Genomic DNA, 20980 nt, shown 5'->3' with positions numbered 1-20980 from the left:
ATGTATTCAGAGGTTTGTTCTTTATTCTATCAGCACACACAAGTGATTGTCTAAAATGTTTCCCTTTCCTAAATGCAAATAGTGATTGTTTGAGCTCAGGTTAATTCAGTTGTAAAAATGCGTTATTATTTTAAGACTAATCTCTTGATATATTGCTGTGTTGGCTAAAAGTAGTCATGCAAACCAAATTGTCTGAACCTTCCTTCGTTTGTTGTGTCTATAACAGAATAACTCTGCCTGGCCCATGACTCATTTTTGGTCGTCTGAGCAAATGTTTGTGATAAACTCTTGTTTGAAGTGTAGTGGTGATTTCCACCTGTTGATGGTAATCAATAAGGGTAGTGCAACTATGTCTTGCTCTTAGGAACTGGCCATATGGGATATTCTCTATGAGTGCCTTGGGATAATAACTATCAAAATGTAATGTAGTATTTTGGTCATTGGGTTTTCTGAAGAGGCCAACTGCTAATTGCAACATTCATCTTTGATAGTGAGATCTAACAACACAATCTCTCGTTTATTAGAAGAAGTGAATTTAAAATAAATTGGAATCTAAAGAGTTAATTGATTTGACAAAATCTTTAATTTGTCCTTTTTCTGTGTCCCAAAGTATCAGAACGTCATCAATATATTTTTTTTAAGTCATTTGCAAAAAAATTATTTTGCTTGTGAGGATGTAAAGCTCTTTGTACCTAGCCTTGTAAAGGTTAGCAAAATGCATCCCCAACACTGTGCCTTTAATCCTTAAATAAAATGAATCCTTGAATCTGAAGTAGTTTTACTTAATGATATTTCCAATAGTTCTAAAACAAACAAAGTAGGAATAGAATGTTGTGCTTCTCTGGAATCTAGAAAATCTTTCATGACTCTAATTTCCATCATAACGATTAATTCTGTCATTGTATTAAATGGCTTTCCTTCAATCAATGTATGACATCCCTAGAGTATGCTAAAAAAGGAGGTGTCTGTCAAGCTATGGGTCTAAGAATAAAGTCTATGAATTGGCCCAAAAGCTCTAGAATGGTTCCAAGTAATGGAACAATAGGACACCCTGGCTCATTTTAAGGCATGTGCCTCAGTAGCTTTGTCACTTTGAGTGCTTTCGATTATCTCTGCTATTAACCAATTCTTCATCCAACTCATATTCACTGTTCTGGGTAAATCCAACCTCTATAGAAATTCATCTATGGAAGCATTCTATGAGGCTAAACCATCCTTAACAAATCTTGTTAAAAAACGTAATGAGAGACTCGTTCCATATCTCTTTCTATATCCTGATCTAAACCAGGCTGTTCTCCTGTAGTTGGGTGAATGATAAAAAAGGGACATAGTTTCTGAGTTACTGAATACTCCTTGGTCTGGCGGCCAGCATGAAATACTGATTAGTCAATGGGTTGGTGGATGAGGAATGTTTTTGTATTTTTTTCTGATGTTTGGTTCAACAAATTGAGATCTTTTGAGTCAAGATGTTCCCTTAGTTGGGTCAAAAATCAGAGAGATCTGACTCCTGAGTTCCTGAATGCACAGTGGCCTGGGGGCAAGTATGAAATTGAGGTTAGGTGACCGATTGGCGGTGGGGATTGCTTTTATAGGTTTTTCAGCCCTTTGGAACAACAAATTGAAATAATCTGGGACACCAATTCTGCTTGTCTGCCTTTTAGTGTGATATAAACACATTTTCAGCAGATGTAGGTAGATTATTTTCAAGGGAATACAAACACTAAGAAACAAGGAATATGATACAATGACGTTGACCAGTGAATTTGAAGTCGCTTGAAACATGTATACAATGTGCGATTTTCAGAATTATTTAGTTTTTTGTTTTCTGCAACCATGCCTTGGAAAATACAGAAAACTTAATCAATGTAGTCAACTGGCAAAAACGGTTGAGGAAAGAGAGGAGTACAGTAGGTGGTTTGGAGTAGAGAGTGGGGGTAGTTTGAATGGGTGGGGGTAGAGCGTGGATGTAGGGTGGATGGATTGGGTAGAGAGTGTGCAGGTAGGGTAGGTGAGTGGGGGTAGTGTGGGTGGGGGTAGAGTTATTTGGACTAGGGTGGTTGGGGGTAGGGTAGGTGGATGAGGTAGAGAGTGTGAGGCGGGGTGGGGGTCAGATGGATGGTTGGGGTGAGAGGGAGTGGGGGTAGGGTGTTGGGTGGGCGCAGGTGTGGTTGGTTGGGTAGAGAGTGGGGTATGGGTATGGTGGGTGGGGGGTAGAGAGTGGAGGTAGGGTGGATTTTATTTTTACCAACCACAATTTCAGAGTGGTACTTTTCATCGCGGCCATAATACCCCAAAGCCCCTTGTTTTTCTATCCTTAAAACGCCACCACAACCCCATTCCAACTCATTTTAACCCCTTTCCCCACTACCGCATATATATTTAATTAATATTTTTGGTGTTTTTTGTGGTTATGTACTTCGGTGAAATTTACCACTCTGTTTTGTATTCAGTAAAATGACTGGGTACCGATGGGTGGGGGTAGAGAGTGTGGAGTTAGGGTGGGTGGGGTAGAAAGTATAGAGGTAGAGTGGGTGGGGGTAGAGAGTGTGGAGGTAGGGAGAGAGAGTCTAGAGAGAATGGGGTTAGGGTGGGTGGTTATGTAGAGATAATAGGGTAGGATGGGTGGGGATAGAGACAATGGAGTTTGTGTAGCGGTAGGGTGGGGTTAGAGAGAAATGGGGTAGGGTGGGTTGGGGTAGAGAGAGTTGGGTAAGTGTGGTGGGTGCCAGGGGTTTACTGAGTGGCTTGGGGTGGGTGGACTGGGGTAGAGAGGGTAGGGTAGAGAAGGTGGGTTGGAGTAGAGAGGTTGGGGTATGTAGACAGGGTGGGAGGGTGGGGATAGAGAGAGAGGGTTTTGGCGGGCGAGGGTAGAGAGAGCAGGGATTGGTCAGGTGGGTGTGGATGGTTGAGAGAGTGGGTGTAGGGTGGGTGGGGAAGAGAGTATGGGGGTAGGGTAGGTGGAGGTGGTACAGAAGGTATGGTTATATTATGTTATGTTACGTTAAGTAATCCTATAGAGCGCAGCATACACCGGAAGGCCTCTTGGTGCTATAAACCATCAAACCCTGGCTGAAACAGAGGCCAGAACAGGTGGTTTTAAAACAAATGGGTCTTTAAAAGGCAATGAAAGGATAGATCATTCATCACAGCTTGCAATGCAAAGGGGAGAGAGTTCCATGCTTTCCATGCTTTCGCAGCAGCCACCACCGAAAAAGTTCACCCCCAACACGAGAGATATAAGGACAGAATCCGGCCTCAATATATTTGGATCCAACTTTATAGAATGCTTTGTGCACAATACACAGAGATTTATGTGGGATGCATGGACCCACTCAGCAGAATTCCCATCCATAACCAAGCTGCATTTCAGCAGTTAACAGAAAATGGCTGCGATGGCTCCTTTGAGCACCACTGCCTCGTATCAAAACTGCGTTTTGCAGCTACAAAAGGATGGCTGCACTGTTTGCCAAGCACCTCTTGGGCAGAATGGGAAAGGGGACACACTGAGAAAGCCTGCCAGTGTGTTTCTTACATGCACCCAAGAAGAAAATGGAAAAGCAGCACTGCTTTGCTGCTAGCACAACATTTTCCCTGGAAAAGGGGAAATATTTTACGTTTAAAATGATGCCGCTTTTACGCTATTTCCATCTGTTCAACAGCACATTGCTTTTATCAATGAGGCCCTGCCATGCCCACCCATATCCAGATAGTGCTCCAGCAGAAAACAGCATTATCCCTGAATAACAGGCCATATAAGGCCAGAACTGGGGAAGCAACAGAAGCTTTACTTTCAGCCGCATGGGAAACGCTTGACTTTTGAGTTACAAAATGTCAAAAATGAATGCTTCAAAGAAACCCTAGCTCTATGGGCATATGTCAATTTCAGTGAACCTGTGTCCTGAACAAATTACTGTATAAATGAAACTGACTAGGGCTGCAAAACAATATTGTTTAAAAGAGACATCCCAGCAGCCTTCACCATGTGTCAAAATGGGCTTTTGCAAACCCAACAAAATGCCTGTTTTAAAAGTACAATCTATAAAAATAAAAATGTAAATGTTTGTTTGTTCAAAATCTTAAATCTCTGAAAGTTCTTCACCGATTGCTTTGAAATTTTGACACCACGTTGCATTCAAATAGGCGCGTGTTTTTATATGCCTACTATACATAGATGTCACACCTGTGACAGGTAAAAACATGCTTTTTCTGAAAAACAGCGCCATCTGTTGGACATAAAAGCAACACACGCTATTCTGAACATTTTACTGCCAAACCGCGGCATCTGTTGGCTGCAAAAGCAACACACACTATTTTACGATTCCATTTCAATGCTCAAATACGTGCCGAGGAAGCAGCAGAGCGATGTGCAGCAAGACTTTAGGATGCACGGTTGCGAGCATGGCGATCCCGTTCTGCAGCTTCAGATCTGCTTCGTTCTAAACAGAATGTACGTGACAGGCTGAGAGTGGCTGAAAGATGTCAACGAGAAACAGCAGATCAGCGTCAAACACAACTCCATGCTCAGCAATCACACAATTACAATCGCCTTGCATTCTGGTACAACCCAGCTGATGATTATAGTTTGAGCCAGCATTTTCTAATCAGCACCATGACTGAAGTGTGTCCTTATTGCAAGGCTCTGAAATTTAATGGAGAAACAAAAGGAATGTGTTTCGCCGCTGGGAAAATTAAACTGCCTCAACTTGGAGAACCGCCAGAACCATTAAGAAGTGCCCACAATCATTGTCAAATTAAACATATTCGAAATGTGCACTTTTTCTTTTCTTTCTTTTCCATTTAACCAGACTGAGCCACAGAAATGCATGGCTGGGGACAGCTAGTGTTGAATAAAAACTTGTCCTTGCCTAGTAATGTAAAGGGGGTTTTGCTGGGAAGCATATATGGGATGTTTTATTCAACAGGCTTGCCTCTGATTCAGAACAATATAAAATAAAATAAAGACATAATGGCAGTGGCTACACTGGGGAAATCAGCCCAAACAGGTTTTCTGCCATGGCTCAAGGGACATTTGGCTGACAACAGGAGTGGCCTAACCCCCAAAAGAAGGAGCTACAATAGATTCTAGGACACATGCATGCTAATTGCTACCTTTGAAAACTTTGAATGGACCAAAAGCACTAAACATACCATGCCCATCAGACTTTTGTCTGGGCAGAGGCCTCTTACAATAAGAATTCTGGGACACATGCGTGTGAAATAGGAAATCACACGTCCTCGCAACTTTTACTGGTAGCTTCAAAGCCAACTCAAGAGCAGCCTAATAAGCTATGCCCTTATTTGGGAGACAATGTTGACCATTTGTTTCAAAATACTATTTTATTAATAAACTTTTAAGACTTTTATCTCTGCAACAGGATTTCGCAGGAATGTAAAAAGTTAACAGTTTAAATGTATTTTTTGTGATTTTTAAACAAGACATGGTAGCCTTCACTGCCATATTGGGAACAGAAATGGCAGAGAATTGGAAATTCTGAGGAAAGTGTACATGATGCCACTTTGAAATTCAATACTTACATGCCTTATGATAATCTATACCCATGTATAAAGATATAGAATATTAGGTCGAATATTTATCACCGAAAATGGCGAAAAATTATTAGACGGATGAAACAAAGTCTTACAAACTAGAGAGTTGGACTGTCATACACTGCGTGAAATATGTAAACTGCCTAGATAATTTGCAAAAATGCAACAGTTGCTTAAATGTGTGATCTATGTGAAGAATGATTTTAGCTAAAATAACTGTGGGATGATACTTTACATTGTAAAGCCCACCTCATAAAGCTGATGTCATGTCCCTAAAAAACCAACCAGCTGACAGCAAGGCGGTAACAATCATCCCTGGCCAATCCAGTTGTTTAGAGGCATGCCCAGCTAAGCCTTCCTCACCATATATTCCTATGATGTCACCATGCCTTATCAAAAAGGAGGCTGGAAGAACTCTGGAGAAACTCTCTCCTGAATTTCCAGCGCCTGCGTTTCCTGATATTCTACATCCATTTTACCAGATTCCAGATTCCACTGCAAGGCCAAAGCATAGCTGACCCTATCCAGCAAGGCCTTGATCCAGAAATCCCACTAAAAACCACAATAACAAAAGGGACAAAGCTGTGGTACCCTTTTGGGGAGCATGCTGTGACCAGACCGGCTTTTTTCCCACTAACTGCATGCCCGCTGACCACTGCCATCCAGCTGTACCTGTTATCCAGTGGGGTATCCACGTACTGGACCTAAAGGGCAGTCTAGTCTCCAAATCTTCCCTTAGTTATGATATTTTCACACTTGGATTTGGGTATTTTTATTTAAATGATTTTGTAAAAGACAACGTCTTTGCAGAGCTTTGTTATTTGTCATAAAAGAAGACTGTCCTCAAAGTGAAACATTATTGGCTTTATTGAGTTTCCCTTGGGGGCAGATTTTTCTTAAAAAGACCCACAGTTCCTTAGTTGATGTTTATGGCAATTTTACCACTGCAACCGTGGTGCTAGGGGGTGGGTATGATTAGTACATGGTGGACCAGGGATCCTCGTGTCAGTTTCTTTTTGTTCTTCTTTTGTTTTTTTCTTAATATTTAAGGTTTTTTGTGTCCCTGTGTCCTGGATACACAGTGAAGATCCTTGATCAGTCCTTGTCTTCATTTGGATAGATCAAACTGTAGTCTGGCATATTACATTCAATTATGTTGTGCTGTTACAGTGTTGTGATGAGCCAACCTATTTCAGTGGTGAAGACCATTTTCATCAGGGCTGGGACAGCTGACAGTTAGTGGCGCTGTTGTTGATGGAAGAAGCTGAATCTAGCTCATTGATTTCAAATGGACCATTCTGTAATGGCACAGAGCAGGGTGGGGACGGGAGGGGAGGAAAGGGGGAAGAGAGAAAAGGCACAGACATGAGTTGTGGTGGGGATACATCATGTGTCCTTGGGTTGCCTTGTGTGGGTGACATTTTACCCTCGACATTGGTGTCTTCTCTCTTCGGGTGGTCCTACTTTGTGACTGTGGAACTTCAGTCCCACTGCAGGTGCTGACAGTGTTCAGCCTTCTGCCAGAAGCACCTAGATGTGGACCAAAATATGGTTTAAATCAATCTAGGCCACATAGATTACTTTTGATTGGCAATGTTCGCAAAGAACATAAATGTACAAACACATCTATAGCTGGATGCGTGTGTAATGTACATATATACCCAGCCCGGTGGTTGGCAACACAGGGGTGCTATACCCTAATGCAAGCATTACAACAAAAACACCCACAGGTCTAAATGCAGCTGGCATCTAGGAAGCTTCACATGCAACTAGCTGTGTGGCTTTTATTAAAGATGAGTGGTATTAATCAAGGAAAAATCAAACATCAAAAGCAGAATAAGGCAGAGTAGAAATAGACTGACCTGTTGTGACTCTAACTGTGCTACAACGGGTGTTATCCAGTGACCATACAGGCCCAGCTGTTGTTCTGCTAGGAGAGTCCGCCGCTACCTGGTGACCCGAGCTTTTGAGTCCAGAACCCAGTTGACTGTTCCTAATCCCACATCCAAGAGCGGATTGTGAGTATTTCCTCATCCCATAACAACACATAGCCTACCCCATTTTGTACTTTGTATTTGTTCTACTGTCTAAGTAATCCTATCCACACTCTGGTAACTTGTCCAAAACTGTTAGAATTCTCTATGCAGCCTGTTCTTGTTTTTCTAGTGTTAGCGCAATTCTTTCATTCATCCCATCTTGTAACTCCTTAGCAATATTTGGAATAATTTAAATGAATTCCCACATAGATCTGAACGTGGGGTGAAGGGTTACGTTGCAAATTAACCTTGGATCGTACCATGTCTTTCTTTAACAATCTAGCCTTAATAATCTAATTTAAGTCAAACTTGTCCTTTCTGTTTCCAAACCGATTTCCTCTCTTTAACGGCTTTATTTTACCAAAAAACAAACCTCTTTCTATCTTGCAAATCTCATCCAGTTCTTCAACTATAGCCATCCTTTCACTTCTATATTGTCCCTGTGATGTGCCTTTATCCTCCAGCCCAAAAACCGCATTCCAATTCCGAGTATTCCACCCGTTTTTCTTAAAAAAACATTTTGACATTTAAAACTGCAAAATAGAAAAATGCAACTTTCCAACATGTGATTCGGCTGCATCGTGTTCTTACTTTCAAATTGTTTTTGATCTGTATGCCTTTTGTGATACCTTGCCTTATAGTTGCTAGTGATATGACATCCCTGATACTGTGATAAAACATATGTACCTCATTATTTAACTAGACATTTAATTTATTATCTGTCAAAATCCAAGTGTCATTTTTAGCAATTGCAAAGGGTTTTGAAATCCGTTTTTGGCTCTTATGTTAATCTTCCTGACTCCTTGCTGCTTCTTTCTATCCACTCAGAATCCGATTAATTGTGGGTTGAGGAAACATTGCAGGGGGAAACCTTAACTCGGCTGCTATCTATCCTAATTGAAAAAGTGTTCCTATTCATTTGTGCTTTGGATATGTTCTTGTAGAAGTTTTATCAAGTGTATTTCAGTGGTTTACATTGTAATTATCACACCATTGGTGAGTGAGGCCCAATATTAAAATGTGTGTGATTTCTTTCAATCTTAAAAATAAATAAATATTACATTCCTACCAACCAGCCTGGTTCCTGGTCCATTGTGACCCGGGGCATTTGTAAATGGGGGTGTGAGACGAGTTGTGTGCCAGCTCAATTTCAATTTGCAGCAAATAAAGATAAAGCATTCCAATTGTGCTCTACATCCAAGGCTAAGGGCAAGGGTCCTGGTCCGGTGTGTATCGCCCGATTGAAATCCTTAACACTTAAATAGAACACGTTTCTTCACCAGGAGCCAGTGCAACACGCAAAGGAATGGAGTCATACAAGAGCCAAAATGGGAGTATAGAACCGCCCTGGCTTCCATCTTTTATAGCAGCTCGAGGTGGCGGAGCAAGTAAGCTGGCTGTGCCACGAAGAGGGAGTTGCAGTAGTCGATGACACTTAGAATCAAAGAGAAAACCACTGGGGCATGAAACAAAGGGGAAGATAGGGAAGGACCTTACGAAGGGTCATCAGGTTTAAATGCCTGAATTGACAGACAGTGGCGACTTGACCTTCATCGACAGAGAGGCTGAGATTTGTACACCTAGATATTTCACCACTGCAACTGTCGAAGGACAGGGCCCAAGTGTGGAGGGACACAAATCAGAGGTCCAGAAAAGAGAAGGGTCAGAGGAGCCTACAACCAGTACCTGTTTTTTCAGCATTCAGCTTAAGCCAGTTGTCAGCCATCCATCCTCCCATGGCCTCAAAGCAATCCCTCAGCCGCCTAGCCATCTCTGAAGAAGAGAGATCAAGCCGCAAAATAATGTGCCTATCGTCGACGTAGGAATAACACATGAAGCGATGGGAGAGGATAAGTCTGATCAGTGGCTGGATATAAATGTTGAACAAAATGGCAGATAAAGTGGAACCAACTTAAAGGCACAGATTTAGAATAAAACGGTGAAAGATGGATAGACTGAGACCGTCACGACAGAAAGTAGGAGAACCACTCAAGTACCTGTCCAGAGAGTCCAGCACAGGTCAAATGAGCGATCAGGGTGGGGTGATCAACAGTATCGAAGGTGGCTGACAGATCGAGTAAAATCAGCACCCCCACACCATCCTGATCAACATGGCGTGCCCTGATCAACAAGGATAGGTGGTTAAGGTTAGAGATTGTGACAACTAGGTGGGTGAGGGTAGAGAGGGATGGGGTAGGGTTAGAGGGTGGGGGTAGGCTGAGTTGGGGTGGGTGAGTGGGGTGAGAGAGTGGGGTTGGGATGGGTGGGTGATGGTAGTTGGTTGGGGCAAAAAACATGAAGAAAAGCAGCCTTGGGAGGACTTGTCAAAAGTAGCCCAAAATAGCCCAAACAAAACCCAACCAGCACATTCAATGGGCATGGGGTCGGTGGGTGATGGTAGAGAGAGTGGAGGAGAACCCCCATTCCCTTTCTCACTCTCTTCTGCAACAATGGTTTCTGCAATTTTGTGGAGCAAGCACCACAAACAATTCCCCAAAACCAACAAGCAAGCATAGAAAAATGCAACACTTATAGCTTGTACATAGGTTTTAGATAGGCATTTGCCAGGCACTGCTATCTTATGCAGAGGCAATCATACAATTTTCCAGATGTTGCCATCTTATGGCTAGGTAACAGCAATATGGCCGTGGCTGACAAATACCCATCCAATGGCTACGAAAAAGCCAAAACTGTTTTTGTTGCCATTGCTTGTTTCATTACCATCCCGATGCTTGTCAGGGGGAAATATCATCCGCGGTGCGTGCACTGCCACAGGAGGTCCATTGTGCAATCCATACGGCCGAAATGGATTTGAAGCTACTTCTGTTCTAGCAATGTGAATGCCCTGCTCAAAAACAGTCAGAATTAGGCAGTCATGTACATAATGTATCCTGCAGCTGGAAGCTTCATTTAAGTACTCTGCCACTTTGTGATGCATGCTTTTAGGGCGTGGTATGCTTTTTACCTCCAGCTCTTCTCTCTGTTTGATGATTTATTCAATGTATCAATGAGTTGCTGTAAGACCTAATGCATGCACCCAAACATTCAAATTCTGAGCAGAGTGGGTGAACGCTGCATATTGTTCATGTTTTTCCTTCTTCTTACAGAAACCAATCAATTTCTCGCTCTTTTTCAAGGACGATGAGGCTGCCTCTTTTACTTGCCTACATTCTTGGTATGTGCAATGCCTTTTCTTACATTTTGACTTTATTGACAATAGTACGATCAGGTTTAGCAATTTAAAACAAATGCAGAAATGTAAAACAACCTACACTATGAGAAGCATGCTATTATACGTGGTTGCTCACTATCCGGTCCTGGATGTCGATATCTTTCTACACCTTAATTCTTCTTAAGCAAAAGTTATCGTTTTTTCTGGCTTTACCATTCTGCCTCCATTATCCTTTTCCGCTATTCCCCTCCATCTCCTGCTATCTACGCTTGTAATCCTGGGTTACTGGTTGACACCTCTCATTTCTTTTTCTCCTGTTTCCACTGCTGCTTAGTCCTGATGTTTCCTCCTTTATAATATTCGAAGGCTCATCCTTTTCTATCTTTTCTTGCTTCCAAACTTCTAATTTCTCTGCTAATGTTTTCACATCTTGATTATTGATCTTTGTTTCTTGCTGGCCTTCCTTCTAATCCATTGGCTCCTCTTCACTTGATCTGTAGTTCTTCTAGTTGCTTCCTCTTTTGTCTCTGCCCCTGTGCGATGGTGCCTCCTGAACTAACTCATCCTTGCTGTTTGACCTTCGTGTGTCATTGATATTTCATTTTCTCTATTATTTTCAAGTGCCGTCATGGTCTGGCTCCTCCATATCTTTCCTCTCTGATTTTCCTTTGCTGTTCCAATCACACTCTTAGATCTCAATTTCAGGTTCTTTTGGTTGTCCCTTGCCCTCCTTGTGCCTAATCTTGATTTCAATATGTTTCTCTCCCTGCTACCAGACACTGGGATACATTTCTGTGTCATTGGGTATTTCTCTTCTTTCACTCTCTTGGACTCTCACCTAAAAGACCATGTTTAGCCTCTGTCCTTTTTCATTTGATCATGTAATTTAATTTATTTTGACTCCTCCAGTCACTCTCTTAGATCCCATTCTCAGTTTCTTTTGGATGTCCATTGCCATCCTTGTGCTTAATCTTGATTTCGATCTTTTTCTCTCCTGCTCCCAGGCACTGGAAGACATTTCTATGTGTCATTAGATCTCTCTCTTCCCTCACTCTCCTGGACAGTCACCTAAAAGACCATTTTAGTCTCTGTCATTTTTTTATTTGATCATGAGATTTAATTTCTCATATACGATGTACCGATGCTTTACATTCAGTACTTTGGTGGAAGTGCTTTTTAAGCCAAATTAAATACAAATACAAATAGTTTCTGCATAGTTATCCTGTTCAGAATATGTGAAATACATATTTTTGTCTTATTTCCCTTTCGAAATGCATCTTTCCTGATACTGTATTATGCATTATTTTTCAATGACGCACAATCTTTTGTTTGAAAAAACTAATATGGGTCATCAACCTATTTACCTTTTCAATAGCAGGTAGCAATCTTTAATCCCTGTTGAAACCCAACCTTAGTAGTCGCAATAAGTTGCCTTTTCCAAACATCTTGAAGTCAGAACAACACACTCATAGGGTAGATTCACCAAAATGTTACTATCAATAATACTGACTTACCCTTGACTCTATGGCACTCATTATAAGTGAGTCGGTTCAGAAATAGGCTGCTGGTAACAACAGTGCCTGTGTTTCAGTGTTCCCATTCCCTTGGAGTCCTGTGGGACTCCACGAAATGGCAATTTACCGTTCCACCGTTGCCTGTAATATTGCGGTATTACCAGGATATTGTGTGGCAGAAACGGTAAGCCTAGGTTGCCGGTAGGACGCCAGTGATACCAGTGGCCTGCCAGCAACCTCTTAATGAGGGCCTTATGTTTAAATCTAGGTTTAGGCAGAGTTCGTTCTTTGTACATCAGCTCATGTAGTATTGAGGTGGCTAGTGTTTTTTTATGTCAAGGGAGGACCCGATGTGTCTAGTGTTTTTTTATGTCAAGGGAGGACCCCAAACACCAGGCAAGCTTACTGGTTTGCACATGATTAGCTATGCCCTAATTGTGTATTAGATCATGTTCATGCCTCCTCACTACTATTCGGGTTGAGAGCCTTTCTTGGAAACTACTATTGAACCCACTTCTTTCCAGCAGCTTAGCAATATATCAAGCAGTAAAACCTAGAAAAAAGGCTGGTTCCTAATGTTTGGGGTTATGCTTTCTCACATCTCACGGGGACATGTCAGACCCCTGTGATTGATGTAGTGTGTGTGTTACCAGTTTTAGTTCTCTTGTGTAACTTCCACATCCAAGAAGTCTGTCTGCCCATTCCATGTTTCCAGGGGGCTTTCTGTTGGAATATTGTTGTTTGAATGCATGTGTACAATGCAAGCTATCTATTTATCTTTGGCAAGGAGTACATCTAAAATGTTCACCCTTCTGAGAACTGTGGATTGAGAATACTTGAATTGTGAAATAATGACAACTGTTCTTCACAGGACTATGTAATGTCAAACACTGTATCAGCACAATAATGTAAGTTCAAGAGCCTTCGAGTAGTACAATAAGTTCACAATATTTTAGCTTTTTGTGCGATTTGCGAAATAAGGTTCGACTGAGTATGACCTCACATCTATATAAATGCAGGTGAAAACTCTGTGGTTGGCATTTACTGAGACACCAGTGACAACCCCAACCTCTGGCAAGTTAGGAAAGGAAATCTGTGCAGCTGGTTGGTAATTTAGGATTAGTAATAGTGTGGGTTATGGCATACAGGGCATTGGTAGAGTTACAGAATTAGGGTAGCATTCTGTGGGAGTTTATGGGGATACATGATTTGTGGGTGGAGGGGGTTCACCAAACCAGTGATAGACAAGCAGTGTTAGGTGCAAGCTTATTTTATAGGTGGAGGAGAAGGGCAAAGCAACAAGAACTCCATGCATTTTGTAGACAGGCACAAAGGCATGTTTTGTGGGCAGAGTTGAAGATCCGAGCACTGTTAGGTTCATTTGGATTTTGTAGGTGGAGAACACCAAAGCAAAGTAGCATGCCAAGGCATTGTTGGACACTGCGGCAAATTCCATTGCTTTTCGCTTGATGTGGCCGGGTGTGTATCCATGGTAACCAGCTAAGTGAGGCTGGGTCAAGGAGCTGAATTGGGAGGATCTCCTGATTTACCCCTCTACATCCGGCCTTATGGCAGGGGTGTATCACATGCAGTGAAGTCAAGTCAAGATCCCGTTCCTTTAGGAGTTCCTCATAACATGGAGATAAATGTGAAAATCATGATACTCCCTGGATGTGATGAACCCAAAGATATACTCTGCCATAGTAGTAATTCCCTCATAAGATCATGGTAGAATAATGAAGGTTATCGGCCCAAGTTGGCAGGGAGAATAGTGATCAGAACAGCCCGGCAGCAATGAGGCAAATGGCAAGCTTTAGTGAGAGGGTTACCACACTCACTCTGTAGATTTGCCAATACCATGAAACATATGGCTCCACTGTGCCAGTTGCTTCCTGAACATGCACAAACACAGAATCCAAGATGATGGCGAGCGAACATAACAGGCTCATATAATATGGAGGGGGGCTAATAGATAGGGAGGAGTGGCCTGATCTAGTGGAGAGTAACCAATTGTGACAAATTGACATCTGCCCTGTCAGAGTGTAAGGATGAGTAAAGGCTAAAGCGCCCACTCAGCCCTCACACTTCAAAAAACCAAGAGCCAACGCAATCATAATGGTAAAATAGGCACAGTCAAGAGATATATCTCCTTTGCCTGTTGTGGTAACGCGGGCGAGGGAAGAATATACTCTCAAGAGGGGTGTAAATGTGGTCCAGTAGCAACCCCTACCAGCAAAGTATAACAGTCGAAAATAAAGGAATGTCCAATCAAGGTTCTATACAAATATATCCTTTAATCAAACACATTATATACAATAATAACTAAGTAGAAAACACCGTAAAAACGTGCCCCTGTAGAAATAACACAGAACATGCAAAGATAGAAAAGATGCAGCACTCTGGCTAATGAGTCAAAGGCAAGCAAAAGCAACAATGTTCTGGAAAAATAATATGCACCTATGAGTAAAAAGGGTTTAGAGTGACCTAACCAGTCTCTACGGCCCACTAATGGACCAAGGGGGCAGAATGAACCAAGAATTCCTGGTGCTGTGCGAAGGTAGGGAGAGAGCAAAAAACTGCAACGGTGGGTCCTGCTCGTGCAAATGTGCTGAACAGTTTCTGAAATGGTTCTATGTGAAAATGTCCCCAGGAAAATGTAGTCATGTGAAAAAGTAGTCAGCAAAAACGTAGTTTTAAAAAATCACGTCATTTAATGCAAGCAATGCAAATTGTGAAAATGTTGCCATCGATAAGGCCGCCAAAAAAGCTATTTTTTAATATAGAAAAGTACATGTCTGTAACCCCAACAATGACTCAAACCACAAATAAACCCTCCACAATCACCCTAACTTAATTCATAAACCTTACCCAACTACCTCAACCCTTATTCTACCCTAAGCCCTTAACATACCCAGCCCTAGAGCGCTTTATAATATTTTATTTTCTTGTCACTGAAAACACCAAATAAATAGAAAATGAATAGTGAACATAACTCCAACCCCATCACCAGCTCTCCAATCATTTCATATTCCTTGACCGAAACCAAACCCTTGCTCTAATCCTAACCTTAACCTTACCCTAGCCACAACTCTAAAACTTACCTTCGCCAGTAGGAAAGCTGAGCAAGTTAAGCACTGCTGCAATCTGTGTTTGATCTGTAGGTCGCATATTCACATCCCGGCCAGGTCCACACAACCTTTCTGCCCAAGGTTAATATAATGGATAAAAGCGCAAAATAAATGACAAGTTATTATTACTCTAATGCTTACTCTACACTACACTAACAACAAGGTCTATACTAACCCCTATCTTACACCAACATCACCAGCCTCCTCCAACCTCCCTATCCCTTTAACTCTTACCCAAAACCATTATTCTAACAGCCGTCGCTTTACCATAACCCTAACCCGGCAATCACAAGCCTACTAAACCCTGGCAGCACTGCATTTTTAGCTACTTTTCTCACCTTGAAACACTTGTGTATAGGCGTGATATAAATGCCATATCATATCATATACTTTTCAGCTACATTTTTTGACAACTTTGTGCTTGGTGATTTTTACACTGCAGAGTTATTTTTACCACAATGTTTTCACTGACTAAATGTTTGTAGGCAACATTTTCACTGGATACCCTTGAAACATGGTTGAAACAGTTCAACTGCAAGAAACACTAGGATTCTGGTTGTTTTGGCTCTCAGGGTGCTATGAGTACCTGAGTCCTTGTTCTAGGGCACCCTAACACAGGGGAGGCTGGTACAGAACTACAGGGCTCCTCCAACCTGGTGAGGTCCTGGGTACTTCTGTGGTTGGCAGAGAGACAGGTCCTGTTCCAGCAGCAGATCACCCCCAATGGTCCATGGGAATGGTTAGGGGACAGAGCTCTCCTTTGCCTGGAGCACCTTCCTTCACCTCACAACTGGAGGACTCTGGAAAGGACTTCTCTCCCAGCAGGGCTGAACAAAATCTTCTCAAGTGATGATCTAAAGATGCTTCAAGATTATTCAAAGAAGTTGTGGGAGACCTCTTCTTTTGTAGGCAAAAGTCTCCAGTTGATTATGGTTCAAAATACCTGCTCTTGAAATGAGTGGACTTTGCCCTTCTGACATCACTCCCAAAGTGCTTTGCTCCAGAGAAAGTGAGGGGACAGGAAAGATAAAGAGAGGCAGAGAGATTCAAGATGGTTGAAGTCTGCTTCCCTTGAACAGAGTTCACCTGACCATTCAAACCCTGCCTCTGCTCTCCTCTCTAAGAACAAAGGCCTTCAGAAATGCAGCCCACTGGTATGGGGCCTGGATCTATGTGAATGGGTATGCCCATTGATTCCTGTTGACATGCCAGCATCCTGTGGAGTGGCTATCCGTGGGAGTAGGGTGTTACCAGTGCTTACAAAATAACAAAGATAGGCAATCGCACTAGGCTACAACACTGTCAGTAGGGAGGAGTCTAGCCTGTCTGGGGAATACACATAAGCCTTCCACAGTTCAACTGGGCCTACAGGGCTGACACATGTGTGATATCAATTTAATGTGACTCGGATAACTCTTACAGATGCTGACCACCATACCCTAACTCAGGTATGGCTTATTTTTACAGTTTCGCCTGCCGCTATAACAGGATCTTCAGAGTTATGCAGGTTTTTGAACAGGGTACATATTTTAAATGCAGCCCCTGCGCTGCAGATGCTTGGATGCCTCTGCAGCTCACAAGAGGGCACCTGTGAGCCCTGAACCTGCTCTTTGCCACTGGTAGAGCAGGTGCTGCGAAACATGATACTTATTGAATGCAGCAGGACACAAGTGTACACTATGCTTTTGACATGGAGCTTATGAAAGGGGAATCTGATTAGCAGATTTCCCCTTCAGAGATGGAATTACCTGTATCATTTTATTATTTACTTAAAAAAATAAAAAGCCAGGGTTTTCACATCCTTTCCAGATGGGAATTAATCACACCAATTACATAAGTAAAAGCACTAATACAAATCCTGACATACCTGGGCAGAATGAAGCAAAAGAGTTCCTTCGAGGCAAGCCAGGCTCCTAAATAGGGTCCATGGGCCTCATTACAACCCAGGCGTTAAGGGTTTAACGGTGCCGTCGGCGCCGTTAACCCATAATGCCTGATTACCATTTTAAAATGCAAGGCGCTAACCCGCCTTGGTGCTAATTACGGCACCATAATTTACGGTGCCGTAATTGGCGCCTTCCCCACTCCCATTATGCCCTAAGGGGCAAAAATGGGAATGGGGAAGGGTAAATGGGGAATGGGGATTTACCGCCCCACTCACCTTGGAATGGGGCGGTAAATCCGCCATCCACCATGGTGTAAACTCCGTAAGGAAACTAACCGCCTGGGTTGTAATGAGGCCCCATGTGTTTCAAGAGGATCGTGGTCATTTGGAGATGTGGTGTGAAGGCACAGGAGTCTGGAGAATAAAGGACAGAGAGGAGGTGGGGAAGTTGGGGAGGATGGAAGAAAGCTGGTGAAAGGTGGAGAGAAAGGAGAATGTGAAGCTGCGAAAGGAGTGAGAAAGGGTGGAGATAGGGAGAGAGAGAGAGGAGGAGAGCGAGAAAGGGTGGGGATAGGGAGAAGGAGAGAGGGGGAAGGGGTCCTGGAAAATGAGAGGAGGAGACTGGGATGGAAGGCGAGGGAGGAGGTAAAAACCAAGGCAGAGGTGACAAGTAAGGGAAAGGTGGTGAAGAAGTACTCAAAGAACACCCAGGCAAAGGAGGAGCTAGAGATGGTGAAGAGGAGGAGTAAAGAGGAGGTGATGAACTGGGATAAAGAGGATTAGCAGGACGGGGAGAAAGACTAGAAGGTGGATTAAAACCATAAAGGTAAAAGACAGGGAAGAGTGGAAGAGACCGGGAAACACAAATCTCAAGGGAGGAGAGGTGGAGAGAAACAATAAGTTGAGGAGAGAGACAAGGTGCAGCTCCGCACCCCAAGCCCCTTAAGAACAACATTGTCTGGAGTCATTGAGGAGGCTGGTGAAATTGTGTAGCAGAGGTGGGTCCCCAAAACAGGAAGAGCTGACACACTACTGAAGTTAGCCTACAGGTCAGCCAAAGCGCTGCAGAACCCGATGGAAAATCTTAGGCATGGCCTGGAGACTCTCAGCCCTGTCCACTGTGACTGACTGGGACTAACATTCAGGTGCACCCAGGCCCTGAGACTGAAGAGAAAGGGTCTCCAATGAACCAGAAAACAGAGGAGGAAAGGAGACTATGACCAAAAAAAAACATTAATCAAGAAAGTGTAGTGGAATTGAAAACCAAATACAGTGAGTGACTGATATAGTCCACCAATGGAATCCCAGATTGATTAACTTCATATCGATTGAGGAAACTTTCACTTACAGCAGAGTAATTTGCCTCTTTGAAACCCACAGAGAAACCATCATGTTTTTATGTTTCCTTGTCCTTATTTAACCCAGGCATTAGGAGCATCTTGATTGTTCTTACCGACTTCTTATTAGCAATCAGAGAGAAGCCAACTTGTGTTTATGTTACCTTGTTGTTGGTTAACCCAGAACATCAGGAAAACCGTTTCTTTTGCTCAGAGACTTTTAATTTATTGGAAATCACAGCAACAACATCCTGTGTTTATTGGCCGTTTCATTAGTTATCAAAGAAAGAAGAAGTAAAAACACGTTAAAATCCAAAAGGCACATCCCTGGGACTTCCCCATAGTGACAGGAGGGAAGAGACAGGGGCTAGGAGAGGTAGGTTAGGGGCTGTGGGTATTTGTATATATTATTTAAATGCAACTAATGACCATCCCAAAAAATACGTTGTCAGTATTCAGAACCAGTGTCTGCGTAGTGTTGATCCCACTTGACCTCTTGACATCACATGTGCACTTTGTAACTGGCCTCCCACACCCCTACCCTATATATTTCAAGACTCTAATAATCACAAGTTGTTAATACTTATGAATCAGTTTTAATTAAAATGAACACGTTTTATAAAGTGAGCCGACACGTGTATTGACCTATTCAAGGTCTTCCTTACGGCTGTGATAACAATACTTAATATACCGACATATTCATGACACCTTTACATAAGTAAAGAAACAATCCTCGAAACAAAATAACCAATTTGTTGAAGGTTTAAATTCACAGCATAATATAAAATTGGCAAATATCTGGCACAATAAATGAAATGAAAAAGGAGGGAGGGAGAGAAGGGAGGTAGCAGGGTGAGGGAAAGGAAAAACATCAAAATCATTAGTCATTTATGGATTTATTGCTTCAAATGGTCTAATCTCTGATTAATAGAGTGTCACCACTATTCCATAACCAAACCTATATTTGATATGTGGTATACATGCCCACCACCAATAGAACAAATGTTCTGACTCAATTTTGGAAGACATCAAAATCATTAGTCGGTTACAGTTATATTGCTTGCAATTATCTAATCTCTGATTAATAGTGTGCCACAACTATTCCATATTTTAACTTACAATTCTTCAATTCATATGTGGTATGTCTGCCCACCACCAAGGGAACACATGTTCCAACTCCATGTTTGGAGTGCGTGCTTTCTTATTTACTTTTAAACATCGATAGATGGAATCAATTTTCAAAGCTAGGTTCGTTCACCCCTTTATCCTGATGGATCCTAACCAAGAGTTCACAATCATCCTTATTTGCAAACCCTATTTTCCAACCATGCAAGAAATGTGTGTTTTAGCTCTAAGCAGTGCCTTTGCCCGGTCACGTTGGCTATAAACATATCAATATTTACCTATTCACTCATCGATTTCTGCTTCAGAATGCAATTTCTCAATTGTTTTGGTCTATTCCTAAATGGTTATATCTGTCAAGGCATCATGAAGTAAGACACGTACAACAGTTTCAGTTTCTTAATGAAAAGGACTTTTATTTCAAATGTCAGGATGGATTAAGGCCTAACTTTCCCTACGCTAAATTGGGATTTCCCTACCTAATGAAACTAAGGATAGTCTGTGTCAGTAAGTTCAACTTCAAAGTATATCTGTGTCCAAAACATATGCTTGCACTCACAATTGAAGATATACAATGTGTGCGGATGTCAGCACAAAAAGAAACAGTTTTCAAAATAAACGTTCTGAGCTTCTTCCAGCTCGGTCCTGTTGAGCTTCCCCTTCCCCAAGTCCAAATAGTTCCACAAAGAAAAGCGTGGGGTTCCCTTCCCCAAGCGTAACACAATACAGAAATATCTCAGGGGTCTCTTCCCCAAGATCAACAAACTTCCAGAATATCTTGAAATTCCCTTCAACAAGATCAACACAGTTCCAAGAAGGCTCAAGTCTCTTGAGATACAGCAATATTGTCCCAAAAATGTCAATTCTCTTGAGAAGCACCAGTTACACAATATCCACTGGCATACCTTTTACTTTTATCATAAATGCCTTTTCATCACTTCAGCACTGCTCTCACACAGCTCTTTCTTGGCTCTTTCCCAGATTGGGCTAATCGGTCTAGGCGCAGTTGTCAGACCACCCGGTCCACCCATTACAGGTCTTGCGACCAATAACCCTTGACACTTTGTGATGCTTTTGATCCTTCTCCAGTAACACTGGTTTTCCACTTGGCACCAGTGTCAACACTTGATGTTTGCTGTGGTTTCTTTCTGCAGTCTTTTGACTTTGCCACAACTTGTATTTCAATCATATATATTGGCAGTATTTTGGCTTTGCCATATATTACATTCAGCTTGATCT

At 42.3% G+C, this 20980-nt stretch overlaps 1 protein-coding gene across 3 annotated transcripts in view; it reads left to right on the top strand.

Moving 5' to 3' along the window:
- Positions 1-20980, top strand: part of LAMB4 (laminin subunit beta 4) — a 933969-nt gene that overhangs the window by 72102 nt on the left and 840887 nt on the right. For 2 of the 3 annotated variants that reach the window (XM_069629159.1, XM_069629158.1), the window contains exon 2: positions 10691-10758. In XM_069629159.1, the coding sequence (XP_069485260.1) occupies positions 10691-10758 (68 nt within the window). Of the gene's footprint in view, positions 1-10690; positions 10759-20980 lie in introns of those variants that run through there. The other variant, XM_069629160.1, reaches the window with a different exon arrangement.

Source organism: Ambystoma mexicanum, chromosome 12 (genome assembly GCF_040938575.1).
Source record: "Ambystoma mexicanum isolate Mex_15411 chromosome 12, UKY_AmexF1_1, whole genome shotgun sequence".
Taxonomy (NCBI): Eukaryota; Metazoa; Chordata; class Amphibia; order Caudata; family Ambystomatidae; genus Ambystoma; species Ambystoma mexicanum.
Note: the sequence above shows the minus strand (reverse complement) of the source record. Positions and strands in the feature narration are given on the sequence as shown.